A 14,325-nucleotide genomic window follows, 5' to 3' on the forward strand; every position below is an offset into this window, starting at 1 on the left:
TTCTTTAGTTCTTTTTTTTTTTTTTTTTTTTTTTTTTGGTCACACCCATGGCATGTGGAAGTTCCAGGCCAGGGATTGAACCCACGCACAGTAGTGACCCAAGCCACAGCAGTAATAACATGAGGTCCTTAACTGCTAAGCCACCAGGGAACTCCAAGCAGTTCTTATTTTGTATTATCATAAAGACACACCTCCCAGGAATCAACATGGGAGTCTCTAGAAAAAGCCTGCTGGCTGGAGTTTCACCTTTGCTTCCCTAAGTTGCTGAAAAGGATCAAGTTCTGGATTCAGGAGAATTGAGCTTAAATTCCAGCTCTGCTGCTCATTGGCTGTGTGACCTTGGACAAATCAATTGCCCTCCCTGAGACTCATGTCCTCCTCTGTAAGTGGAGTGGTGGGTTTATACCTCCCAAGTAGCTCATTCCTCAACAACAAACTGTACTTGATCACCTACTCTGTAGCAAACGCAGTGCTTGGTTGGACCCAGGACAAGGAATAAACAAGACAGACAAAGTCTCTGCCATTTACAGCAACATGGATGCAACTAGATATTCTAATTCTAAGTGAAGTGAGTCAGAAAGAGAAAGACAAATACCATGTGATATCACTTACATGTGGAATCTGAAATATGGCACATATAATCCTATCTACAAAACAGAAAGATCATGGACTTGGAGAGCAGACTTGTGAGTGCTGGGGGGGTGAAGGGGGAGGGAGTGGGATGGACGGGGAGTTTGGGGTTAGTAGATACAAACTATTACGTTAAAATGCATAATCAATGAGGCCCTACTGTATAGTACAGGGAAATATGTGCAGTGTCTTGGGATAGAACATGATGGAAAATGGTAGGAAAAAAAAAGAATGTGTATATGTTTGTGACCGGGTCACTTTGCTGTACAGCAGAAATTGAAGAAACATTGTTAATCAACTATAATAAAAATTAAAAAAAAAAAAGAGAGAGAGACAGGAGTTCCCATTGTGGCGCAGTGGTTAATGAATCTAACTGGGAACCATGAGGTTTCAGGTTCGATCCCTGGCCTTGCTCAGTGGGTTAACGATCCGGCATTGCCGTGAGCTGTGGTGTAGGCTGCAGACGCAGCTCAGATCCCTCATTGCTGTGGCTCTGGTGTAGGCCAGCGGCTACAGCTCCGATTTGACCCCTAGCCTGGGAACCTCCATATGCCACGGGAGCGGCCCTAGAAAAGGCAAAAAGACAAAAGACAAAAAAAAAAAAGAGAGAGAGAGAGAGAGACAAAGTCTCTGAATCGTGGTGCTCATGACTGATGGGGAAAGCCAATAGGAAATCAGACCAAATCAGATGGTGGCAGTAATGAAGGAAATTAACAGATATGCTAGAAAGTGACTGAGGGGGGCTGCTCAGGACAGGGCAATGAGAGAGGGCCTCCCCGAGGAGGTAGCCTTTGAGCAGAAACCTGAAGGACATGGACAAGTGGGCCGTGAATAAAGACCACCCCTTGAAGCCATGCCAGGACTATAAAGGGTGGGGCACATGTTCATTCTTGCTTCTGTCCTCAAATGTGCTAAGATAATCAGGGCTGATGGGGGCAGCAGGAACCAGCCACACTGGAGACCCACAGTAGTTGATGAAATCTAACCCAACACTCAGCCCTGAAGCAGGTTTGAGATCAAGAACTGACAGGTCCCTGAGGCCACAATGAGGGCAGAACCAGCTGGCAGACTGCCCAATTCCTGAGCCAGGTGGCTGAAGATCAAATACATTGGTTTGGGAGCCAGAAAGCCTAGAGCAAAACTTAGGAAAAGTACAGAGGACACACACAGCTAGGTACAACCACTAGGCACAGCAGTCATGAAGAGTCCTCCTCCTCCCCTTCGTCCACCTCCTCCCCCTTCTCCCCCTCCCCCCTCCCCCCTTCTTCCTCCTCCTTCTCTGCCCCCTTCTGTTTATTAGGTGATGATTGTTTACAAAAACTAAACTGACCACCAAGGACCACCCCAAGCCACAGAAGGGAAAATTGGAGAAAGGACACTTGTGAAGTGTAGAGTTACAAAAAAAGAGTAAAACAGAGTTCCTGTTGTGCCTCAGGGAATTGAGGACCCGACATAGTCTCCATGAGGATGCAGGTTTGATCCCTGGACTTGTTCAGTGGGTTAAGTATCTGGTGTTGCCGCAAGCTGCAGCAAAGTTCTCAAACATGGTTGAGATCCTGCTCCGCATTTCTGTGGCTGTGGCGTAGGCCTCAGATGCAGCTCCGATTTGCCCTCTAGCCTGGGAAATTCCATATGCTGCAGATGGGCCAGTAGAAAGAAAAAAGAGACCATTTATCCCCTTTTCCTCCCCAAGCGGCAGATTAAAAATTACAGCAAACTCTTTGCTACTCCTCCCTTTAAGAGAATGTAATGATTTTTTTTTTTTTCCCCTCTTAGGGCCACAAGCGCAGCATATGGAAGTTCTCAGGCTAGGGGTCAAATAAGAGCTGTTGCTGCCAGCCTGCACCACAGCCACCGCAAGGTTGCAGACTCGGCTCAGATCCCCCATTGCTGTGGCTCTGGTGTAGGCCGGTGGCTACAGCTCAGATTAGACCCGTAGCCTGCGAACTTCCATATGCTGCAGGAAGCGGCCCAAGAAAGGCAAAAAGACAAAGAAAAAAGAAAAAGAAAATGCTCATATATGCAATTTTGTAAAACTAAAAAGAAATCACACCAAACTGCTGGTCTAAAGAGTGGGGAGCAGGAACAGAGTGGAAATTTTTCCCATGTAATATTTGAAGAGAGAGAGAGAAAATAAATCAATAATAAAGTGCTTGCAAGACTGACACAAGGTAATAAGCATGTGTTTGACATTATTTCTCTTATTTTATAACAGAATGAGGACACTGGCACCAGCCATGAGCTTTAGGTCCCTCTGGTGTGCACATCAGGGACCTTACTGGCTGTTTACAACCCTCATCCTATTCATTCCCTAAACCCTCAGCAAGGAAAAGTCCCCCAAGAGGGAATCAAAGCCCACCCTCCAGCTGCGTGACCTTAGCCCAGTGACTTGCCCTCTCTGAGCTTCATGTTCCTTCATGGTTTAAAAAAAGGCGTAATAATAGACCTACGGAAATTAGAGGAGCAAACCCATTTGTGTGTCTAAGTTTAGGTTCCCAGGAAGTAAACGCTGATGCAAAGATTCCAGTGAAAATATACTTTATTTGGAGGTGACTCTGAGACAAAAATTCAACTGTAAGTTGTCTGAGAGGTGCAAATGCCAGTAAGGCAGTGGGGAGGTGAAATAGAGAAGGGAAGGCAGCAGGTAAATGATACTTTATAAGGAAATTCCCACTGGGGCTCAGTCCCTCTGGGAGACAATGGAGAATGTGCACCTTAGGCAGGGCTGCTTCCAAGGGCATTATTCCTCTAGAACGTCCTGCCTGCTGCAAGCAGAAGGGAGGGAGGTTTGGACAGCGGCTCCAGGGATGAGCACCGCCTGATGTGGACAGTTATAGTTGTTCAGTAAGAGAGGGTCTCCCCTCCCATCTTCCCAACACACCCATCCACACACAGTCATACACACACGCACACACTCACAGACACATGCGCACTTACAGACACATGCACACTCACATACACACATGCACACAGATGCATGCACACCGTCTCACAATCACTGTGCAGACATTTGGACTCTTACTCACATATACACACTCACATACTTGCACACTTACACACGCTCACTTACTCACCCAAATGCACCCAAACATACAGTCACATATGCACAGTCACACACGGCCACACATGCGCACACGCTGAATTAATGGAGACCAACCCCCTCAGTCTGTTGTCCCCGAATCAGCCAGCAGAGGGAGCCTCTGACACATTCAGGAGAGGAAAGACATCCTTCAGCAGCCAGAGAGAGCAACTGGGCTGGGTGTGCCTTGAAAATCACACATGCAGGTGCAGCAACGTTCCAGGCACCCATGCCTTCGCTCTTCCCTCTCTCATTCATTCACCATCATGACCCTTGGTGGAAAGTCAATGTGCATTACAAGCATGATGATCCTGTAAAATCCACATGATAAAGGAGAACAGAGGTGCAGAAAGCGGCAGTCACGTGCCCAAGTCCACTGCTAGGAAGGGGAAAAACCGGGGTTTGAACTAACATACGTCACCTCCCAAGGCAAAGTTATTTTTGCTGGTAGATGACAGGGTTGCACGGGAAATGGGGCGGAGGTAGGGGGAGCCAGGGAGGCAGGTGCAGTGTTTAGGAAATGGTGTGCACTTGGAGACTGAGTCTGGACGAGAGTGTGGAAGAAGCGGCATTATCAAGAGTGAGGTGGCTCCTCACAGGACAGAATGTTTCCCCCTCAGCCCGCGAGTAGCCTGCTACAGGGGATTCTGGCCGACGATCCCACCACATGCCACCTGGGGGCGCCGCAAGATCGGCTGCCGAGGTTTAGCTAATCTCCAAGCCCCCTGCCCCAGCCCCTCCCTGGGGACACTTCCTTTGAGGCAAAGAAAGACTAGTAACCCAGGCCAGCACCAGGAGCTGGAGGGATGGGTATAAAAGGACTCAGGGCCCCTTCTGAGGTCCCAAAGAGATCATTGTAGGGCCTGGGGTGAGTCATTTCACTCTGGGGAACTCAGTTCCTACACGTTAAATGAAATGGTAATACTACCCATCTCATAAGAGCCACCCTTGAGAATTCAATGAGAATATCTGCAAAGGGCACACAGGAAACACTCAATAGACATATCTTATTATTCTTATATTTACTTTGGAGACCCCCAGGGCTTGGTCCTTAAACTCCTCCTTCTTGTGCTCACAAACACACACACACACACTGGGGGAGCTCACAGTCTTGAGGCTTTTTAAACAACATCTAAACACTCAGCCTCCTCAGGTATAATCACCAGCCTTGAACTCTCCCAAATTCAAGACCCACTATCCAACTACCCACTTGACATCTCCAGTTCTTCCTGGCCCAAACAAATGCTGATCTCAGACCAATTCCTACCAAAAAAAAAGACTTACTCCATTCTGGGATTCTGCATCTCAGTTGGTAGCACTTCCATCCTTGCAGGTACTCAGACCCAAATGTGGAGTCCTCCCCTTCTCCCAAACCCTACACTCCATCCATCTGCAGACCTGCCACCACTGCCTTCGTGAAACAATCATTCCTCATCAGAATGCAATCACCCCTTTTCATCTCTACAATCTCCAGCTTGGGTAGAGCCACCCCCATCTGAACTCCCTCGTCCCATCCTTGCCACCACCATCTCTGTTCAACATAGCAGCCCAAAACTATAAGACAAATCTTTTCCCTCCTCTACTGAGAACCCTCCATGGCTCCCCATTTATGTCACAATAAAAGTCAAAATCCTTTTGGTGGCCTGCAAGTCTGTGTGAATTTATTTATTTGCTTATTTATCATCTGTCATCTGCCCCCCCCAGAATGTCAATTATGCAAAAATTCAAACACTGCCTGGTTCAATAAATATTTCATAAATTAGTTTGATTATTGGAGTCATGGACATTCCCCCAACTTCTACATCACTGTATCACTCCCTCAGTCAAAGACTTGGCATTCACCCTTACCTCCTCTCTCCTCTCAGCCTTCACACCTAGACAGTCACCTCTCCTGTCCCACCTGGACCTCAGCCTCTCTCTTCCCTGAGTTTCCAGTCCCCAGTAGACCCTTTTCAAGCCACCTCCCTGCAGCCCAGATCTACCATAACCTCTCCTGCCCCCCTGCTCTCACACACTCTATAGCTCCCTAGTGCCCTCCACATAAAGCCTGAATTGTGACGTGGCCCACAGTTCCTGCTCTCTTGGGCCCTGCCCACCCTTCCTCCATTCTTCCCCCACTCCCCAGATCCAGCCACCCTGGCCCTTTATGAATTCCACAAGCACACCATGCTCTCTCTCACCTCAGGACATTTGCAGGTGCTGTTCCTGCTGCCTGGAATGCACTTCTCTCCCTTGTCGCCACTCAACTTCTACTCCAAGTTCAGTGTCAGAGTAGCTCTCCCTGCGCCACCCTCCATCCTCCTGTTATGTGTGCCCAGCACCAGGGCCTCTCTTTCAGAACACTTGTCACAGGTTGTAAATAAATTTACCTGTAGAATTATTTGTCCAACATATGTACCCCCCCCACCACACGCACACACACAATCCTTCTAAGGGCAGAAATTAGGCTGTACTGTGCTTCTGGCCCAGTGCCAGCAGACACTTATTGTGGGTATGTTGATTAAATAAATGACTGCACAAACTGTCCCCAAAAGTCTGAGTTTATGTCCAAGGACAAAGGGCCTCCCAGCCTCCTAGCCCACAACTTCTCAACTGTCCACGGTTCCAGGTGTGAGAATCTGGCCTGGCTAGGGGGATGGATGGTGGGGAATGTCCAAATCCCTGGCATCTATTCTACAAAAATCAAGACACTCGGCAATGGGCCTTTGAGCAAGAGAGGAAGGAAGGGGCTTGAGAGGGAGGGTCTGGGTTTGCAAATCAGCCCAGGTTGTGGGCTGCAGCCTGATTCCTGAGGAGTTCATCCATATGAGCTGGGGGCCTCAAGAAGGTGATGTTCAGGTTCAAGGCTCTGATCTCAGGCTCTGGTTCCCTGATCCTCAGTTTAAAACCCAGCCAGAATCCAAGGGAGATTGGGCTTTTATCAGAGAGGCCTTGGGTGTCATATCTTAGGTCGTTGGAAGGCACAGTGGTGGGGGCCTGAAGATCTGAACCCGAAGGATGTTGAGACCCGGCCCAAGTCCGAGGGGGGTGGCCAATCCTGGTCCCTCAAACCAGAGGGCAGAAACTGGCACTCAAAGGGCAGAACCTGGACCGCAAAGGACAGGGATCAGACCCTCAGGAGGAGGAGCCTTGCCTTGAGGGGGTGTGACCTGCACCATCAGGCTGCTTAATGGAGGAGCCTGCTCCTCCAGGAGCGGAGCGTGGTGTGCGGGAGCGTGGTCTAAGCCCTCAGGATCTTGACGGGGAGGCCTGGGCTCTCGGGGGCGGAACCTGGGCCTCTCTGGATTGGGCTTGGGCCCCGGGATCCGCAGGGGCACTCCGGAGCTCAAGCCCGCGGAGGCAGAGGCTCCACCTTGAGCCAAATGCCATTTTCCGTGCGCAGAATGAGCTCAGGCTTCCGCCGCACCTTGTGCGTTCGGTCCACGCTCAGGCGGAAGCGCAGCAGCGTCAGCGCCACAGCCACACGCATCTCAGCCATGGCGAAGTTCTGACCGATGCAATTCCTGGAGGACAGGAAATAGGAGGCTCAGACCCAGCCACTGTATGAGCGAGGTCCCCAGGACTAGGTAAATGACCTCCCCATCTGAACCTCTAACTCCCTTGATGTGTAAAACCTGGACAAAGGCATCATAGAGTTATTAGGAGCATATGAGCCCAGAGCTCGGGACATGGCATACAGTAGATGCTCGATACCCATGGATGATATTGCTTTCTGATGTGTTGAGGCCACAAAAAGAGTACCAGATTGACAATGGAAGTGGTTTCCGCTCCTGATAGGCACATCCCTAACTTTCCAGTGGCCTTGATGTTCCTCCTTTACTTGGCTTGGACTGGGGGAAACTGAGGTTACCTGGGTCCTGCAGAGAAGGGCAGGTAAGCCAGCGCGGAGCGCTCCTGTGGGTTGTCTGGATCAAAGCGATAGGGGTTGTACACCTACGCAAGAACAGCCTCGGGTGAGTCTGGGGACTAGCTCAGCCATCCTAGCCTGGCCCCCTCCCTCAGCCTCCGGAGACCAGCCCAGCTGGACAAAGAGAACCTCATTACAATCCAGCCATACTTGTCTTTTTCAGGCATGACAGGCTCATTCCCACCACAGGGCCTTTGGACTTGCTGTTTCCTCCACCTGGAACACACTTTTCCCCACTATTCATGCTTTTCAGTGTCAGTCTTTTCAGTTTCAACTCAAACCTCTCTTCCTTAATAAGGCCTTCCTCACCATGTAAGCCAAAGTGCCCCCTCCCCCACCCCACTCCAATTTTTGTTTCCTTCTGGTATTTATCAACACCCAAGATGATCTTTTTTTTATTTTATTTTCTTCCTCGGCACTTTGCTATGAGCTCCACAAGGACAAAAAGAGTATATTCCTCTATCCTCAGTGCCCAGCACTGGGTCTAACCCACAGCACATGCTCAATAAAGGTTTGGTGAGGTAATGAATTATCCATGAATGGGTGAAAAAATTGGAAGAAGGGCACTCAAGCCCTGCACCCAGCCCTACCGTCTGGCTTCCTGGGGTATAGGGGAGGGGAGACCTTGCTGACCAAGGACTGCCCCTTCTGAAAAGGAAGAAGCTGAGAGAAGGGAGGGATGGGACAGGAGCTCACCTTAGAGTCAGGCCACACTCTAGGGTTATAGTGGATCCCGTAAATGCTGATCAGGCAGATGATCCCTGTGGAGAGGGGTAGGGTCAGTGGAGTCAGTGGAGCAGAGGGAAACCAGGGCCTCCTCTGGGTCTCCCTGGAGCCATGCCATTCCCATGAGCCTATCTGCCACTCTTTCCCAACCATCCTTCCCTAAAAAATCCACTCAGGCTACTTTTCCCTAAGAGGTCCTCATCACCTTCTTTCTAGCTACCATGCTGGCCACAGGATCCTTCTCACTCTCACATCCAACATTGCTCCTCCTCAGCTCAGATACCCCCTGAGGATCAAGTTCCAGGGCCTCAGCCTGGCATTCAAGGCCTTTCATTATCTGTACCCCGAGGTTCTGCTCCATAAACATGCTCTCTCTTTTATTTCCAACCTCCAAGATTCACCTCTCGAATTCCCACTTCCAGGCAGCCCTCCTTGCATTCCACCCCAGATACAGCCATCACTCCTTATTTGGGGCTGCCCCAGCCCCTGTCCCACCCTTGAGCCCATCTGTCTTCACCCTGTGTGGCTGGGAATGTCTGTGCCTTGCTGTAGCTTCCCCAGACTGGGTGGTACTCAGGGCTTGGGCCTGGGGATGAGGCTTCTCTAGATAGATGCCTAGCATTGCCCAGGAGAGAACCTGGTCTCCAGGAAATAGCTGGCAACTGAATTAAACTAACCCTTCCTTACCTGCACCCTCACAGGGCCCACCCTGCTACACCCAATCCTTCCTTTCTGCATAGACTCACTCTGTCTCCGCCCCACACATACAAACACACAAACACGCAACTGGGTCTTTCCCCCATCATCCCAGAAGCAGCAGGCTATAAATTGCTGGCTTAACTACAGAGAAGGTGCACCTGGGGCAGGCATGGCCAGGTCCCCATGGGCAATAAAGCAGGCAGGCAGCAGGGAGCACACCGGGGGCACCTTTGGGAATGACGCGCCCATCCGGGAGCTTGATGTCCTCTGTGCAGCGGCGGGTGACCAGGGTCACAGGTGGGAACTGGCGGAGGCTCTCCTTGATGCACATAGTGGTGAAAGGCAGCTGGGTCAGGTCGTCCCTGGAGAATGCAATACATTGGGTGACTAGGGGCCAGGCCATGGTGCCACTCCCCTCCTTGAGACACACACACACACACACACACACACACACAGGCAATTAAGAGCAACTGCAGGAAACCAGTCCAGATCAAAAACTTGCCCCTACTTAAGGCATTTGCAATTGTGCCCTGCACACACCTCTAACCCTCATCATGTAAAACATCTGATCCATGACCAACAAGAACAGTGCTAGCCTTTTAACTGATGAATCATGTAGAGGTCCAGGGGTACCCTGGGGAGGTGCCAGGACAGCTGGGGGAACCTAGGGTAGCAGCGATTTACCAGCCTATATAGCTCAATTTCAGTGTTTATAAATCCATACATCCTCTCCTTATACTCCTGCCCAACTCTCAGAACCCGAGGCATCCATCTCCATTGTTAAAAAGACAGATTAGAAAGGATTAGCAAGATGTTGAAGATACGATGACACCAATTGAAAGTGCCTCCCTGTTCGATCCCTGGCCTAGCTCAGTGGGTCAGGGATCCAGCATTGCCATGAGGTGTGGTGTAGGCCACAGTTGTGGCTTGTATCCTGTATTGCTGTGACTGTGGTATAGGGCAGCAGCTGTAGCTCCAATTTGACCCCTAGCCTGGGAACTTCCCTATGCCACAGGTGCAGCCCTAAAAAGACAGGAAAGAAAGAAAGAAAGAGAGAGAGAGAGAGAGAGAGAGAGAGAAGGAAGGAAGGAGGGAAGGAAGGAAAGAAGGAAGGAAGAGAGGGAGGAAGAGAGGGAGGAAGGAAGGGTGGGCCTCCCTGAGGTCACAGTTGGAAAGGTTGATACCGAACTGAAAGGAACTGTCACGATAGTCTATGCTTGCATCACCCAGAATCAGCAGCACACAGCACACATCTGAAGTAAATTGGATTTTTTTTTTTTTTTTTTTTTTTGTCTTTTTAGGGCCGCACCCGCGGTGTATGGAGGTTCCCAGGCTAGGGGTCTAATCGGAGCTACAGCTGCCAGCCTACACCACAGCCACAGCAATGCCAGATCCTTAACCCACTGAGCAAAGCCAGGGATCAAACCCGCAACCTCATGGTTCCTAGTCCAATTTGTTAACCACTGAGCCACGATGGGAACTCCAGATGATTATTCCTGATTCTTATACTTCCCTCCACATTGGAATTATACACCATGCCCTTGGCCATGTGATTCTGCAGTAACTTCTGCTCTGGTGGGTGGAGTATAGTCCTACCCCATTCATGTTGGTATTGCCAGGTGACTTGCTTTAGCTAATGGAGTGTTAACATGCAAGCAGAGGTTTTAAATTGTGTGGTTTTTGTGCTTCTGGAGTCTGCTTTGAGGAGAACATGCTCAGTGTGGATTCTGGTCCAAGAATGAGGAGACATGTGGAACAGATATGAACCCAAACTTCAGTTTAGAAACAAACCCACTCAACTCAGTGCAGCCCAGCAGTAACAAGAGTAATATGCAGGCAAGAGCAAGAACTACGTGCAGACAGGAGCAGGAAATACATGCTTGCTGTAAACCACTGAGCTTTGGAGGTGTTTGTTATGAAGCATTACTGCAAGCATGGCTGACTACAATGCTCCTAACTAAGAACTCCTGCATTATGAGGTAGGCATATGCCTTACTGTCATCCCCAACTTTCAGTTGAAGAAATGGAAGTTCAAGAAGCATAAATGGGAGTTCCCGTGGTGGTGCAGTGGTTAACGAATCTGACTAGGAACCATGAGGTTTCGGGTTCGGTCCCTGCCCTTGCTCAGTGGGTTAACGATCCGGCGTTGCTGTGAGCTGTGGTGTAGGTTGCAGACGAAGCTTGGATCCCATGTTGCTGTGGCTCTGGCGTAGGCCGGCAGCTACAGCTCCGATTAGACCCCTAGCCTGGGAACCTCCATATGCCAAGGAAGTGGCCCAAGAAATAGCAAAAAAAAAAAAGAAAAAAAGAAAAAAAGCCCAGAATTAAACCCACGCACCTACAGCCAACTAACCTATGACAAAGGAGGCAAGAATATACAATGGAGAAAGGACAGCTTGTTCAATAAGTGGTGCTGGGAAAACTGGACAGCCACATGGAAAAGAATGAAATTAGAACACTCCCTAACACCATACACAAAAAAAAAAAAAAAGAAGAAGAAGCGTAAATGATTTGTCTGAGGTTAGACAGTAAGTGGTAGAGAACAGAGAGTCAAACCTAAGGCTCTAAACTCCCCACCATCCCCATGACCCCAAACTGACCACTCCAGCTCCTCCAGCTCCCGGCCTTTCATGACTTCCTGGATCTCTTCCCGGCACTTCTCCTGGTACTCTGGATACTTGGCCAAGTTGAACAGCACCCACGAGAGCCCACTGGATGTTGTATCATGACCTGCAGGCAGATAAGGAGTCTAAATGGAGACTGCTTGAAGATAGTGGAGATGTGATCTTCAGACAAGGCGACCCTTTCCCGTTCTGCCCCCAGCCTCACCCCCATGTCCTCACCCTCAAACATGAAGGTGTCAGCCTCAGCTCGGATGTCCTCATCTGACAGTTCCTTCCCATCTTCATCCTGGAATGGGCAGTAGACTCTGCTCAGCCCACTTCATCCCACCCTCCCTATCCTAAGAATTCTTCCAAAGTTAAGGTATCCCCCCGCCCTTTTATCTTAAGCCAAGCTGCAGGGGAAAAGATTCAACTTGTCTAAGAAAGATGGAAAGAGAGAGGGCCAAAGGTGAGAGGAAGAAGAGGTTTCTTATTTCTTCAGCAGCTCCCAGCACCAAGCATCCTGCCAGATGCCCAGCAACTTGTGATCAGGTCCTACAATTATCACATTGTAAATGAGGAGACTGAGGCTCAAAGGGAAGGCTTGGATGACTAAGGCCAAACATCCCTGAAGCAGCAGAGCTAGAAATGGAATCCAGGACTGTCTGAATCCAGAACCCAGTGCTGCTCAAAAATTCCACAGAAGCACCGATAATAGATGACCACTTCTCTCTGTAAGTATCACATTTCTTCAAGCCTTTGTATGTCTTCTTTGTAAGTGTTGTTGGCTGAATTGTGTCCCTCCCCACCCCCACCTTGGAACTCATATGTTGAAATCCTAACCCCCAGTACCTTAGAATGGAACCTTTTATGGAGATAAGGCTTTTGCAATGGTAATTAAATTACAATGAAGTCATTAGGGTGGGCCCTAATCCAGTATGAATGGTGCCCTTACAAGGAGATGGGGGAGTTCCCTGGTGGCTCAGCTGATTGTGGATCTGGCATCGTCACAGCTGTGGTGCAAGTTTGATCCCTGACCTGGGAATTTCTGCGTGCCATGGAAGCAACCAAAATAAGGAAGAAGAGATGAGGAACCAGATGTGCACAGAAGGAAGACAATGTAAAGCAGAAGTGAAGAGGGCCAGCTACAAGCCAAGGAGAGAGGCCTCAGAAGAAACCGGCCCTTAATCTCAACATTCTAACCCCCAGACTGAGAAAATGGATTTCTGTTGTTCACACCACCCAGCATGTGGCACCCTGTTCTGGCAACCCTAGCAAATGAACACATTCCTACATGTTCTGCATCTGCCTACATTCTAGATCCATGGTAGTTTGGATGTCTGTCATTTTACACAGTTGCTGCAACTTGTGAGGTGGCTTGTCCTGGGCAGGGCTCCACCTTCCAGGGTCCGGCCTCACCCTGGCCAGGAGCAGCACATCAATGAAGTCCAAGTTCTTGCCCTGCTTGGCCTTAAGCCAGGCCTCAGCCCCCTGTTGGCGTAGTGCCCGCCGCCGCTCCTGGATGACTTCTGTAGTAAAACGGTGCACGGTGTCACAGGCCTTTCGGAAACGCCGGCCTTCTGCTGTACAGTAGTAGATGAAGTCGATGTGGAGATGCAGGCGATATTGGCGTTGGACCACCAGTGCACTCAGCTGAATGATGGCTGAGATATAGTCACTCATCTTCCTGCAAGGGAGAAGAAGGCCATGAGCATAGGCTGGTACCCTAAGACAAACTTCCTCTCCCAGTGGGTAGGTGACAACGAGATGACCCATATTAACTCTGTTTTCTTATTTTATTGGGTTTTTTTGTTGTTGTTTGGTTCTGGGGAGGTGGGTGGCCATGCCGTGCAGTGGCTTGATGTGGGATCTCAATTCCCAGAACAGAGATAGAAACTGAGCCACAGTGGTAAAAGCACTGAATCCTAACCACTAGACCACCAAGGAACTCTCCTTATTTTCTTGTATTTTTTCTTTCGCCACTCCCACAGCATGCAGAAGTTCCCAGCCTAGGAATTAAACCAGTGCCATAACAGTGACCTGAGCCACAGGAATGACAATGCCCAGGTCTTTAACCTGTTGAGCCACCAGGGAACTCCTGTTGTCTTGGGGGGGTTTTTGTTTGTTTGTTTGTTTGTTTTGCCTTTTTAGGGCCACACCTGCAGCATATGGAAGTTCCTAGGCTAGGGGTTGAATTGGAGCTACAGCTGCTGGCTTTCACCACAGGCACAGCAATGCCACATACTTAACCCACTGAGCAAGGCCAGGGATTGAACCCGAATCCTCATGGACCCTAGTTGGTTTCATTAAACACCGAGCCAAAAAGGGAACTCCCTTTTCTTGTATTCGTGATGCTCTGCCATCTAGGGCCTCACTGACCGTAGAGATATACCTCTCCCAGGACTAGCCACTTCTTAAAGAGAGCAATTGACTTTCCCAGGGTATGCTTTTCTTTTGCAAACCAACCGATCCAGAGTCTATACTCCAAACATGATTAGGCTGAGCCATTACCTCCCTGCCTTAATCTCCCCAGGGCCAGGCACTGGATAACTCAGAGCACCCCTATGCCCCAGAGCCTGCTGAAATTATTCAAACTAGCCAACCCTAAGCCACTATACCCTGCTTTTCCCATTCCTTCCCATAGAAACCCCTCAAAAAGGTTTTTGCCATGCTTTCTCCTG

General features: G+C 49.5%; 1 protein-coding gene across 1 annotated transcript in view; it reads right to left on the reverse strand.

The window, feature by feature from the left end:
• The window catches only part of LOC100620265 (cytochrome P450 4F22), a 32,489-nt gene continuing 21,331 nt past the window's right edge, over nt 3,168–14,325 (reverse strand). Inside the window, exons 7-13 of the mRNA XM_003354125.3 lie at nt 13,064–13,331; nt 11,885–11,951; nt 11,642–11,771; nt 9,270–9,403; nt 8,313–8,377; nt 7,560–7,642; nt 3,168–7,212 (exon numbers count right to left, since the gene is read on the reverse strand). Of these exons, the coding sequence (XP_003354173.1) occupies nt 7,035–7,212; nt 7,560–7,642; nt 8,313–8,377; nt 9,270–9,403; nt 11,642–11,771; nt 11,885–11,951; nt 13,064–13,331 (925 nt within the window). The 3' untranslated portion in view covers nt 3,168–7,034. The remainder of the gene's footprint in view (nt 7,213–7,559; nt 7,643–8,312; nt 8,378–9,269; nt 9,404–11,641; nt 11,772–11,884; nt 11,952–13,063; nt 13,332–14,325) is intronic.

Source organism: Sus scrofa, chromosome 2, assembly GCF_000003025.6.
Source record: "Sus scrofa isolate TJ Tabasco breed Duroc chromosome 2, Sscrofa11.1, whole genome shotgun sequence".
In the NCBI taxonomy this organism is placed as follows: domain Eukaryota; kingdom Metazoa; phylum Chordata; class Mammalia; order Artiodactyla; family Suidae; genus Sus; species Sus scrofa.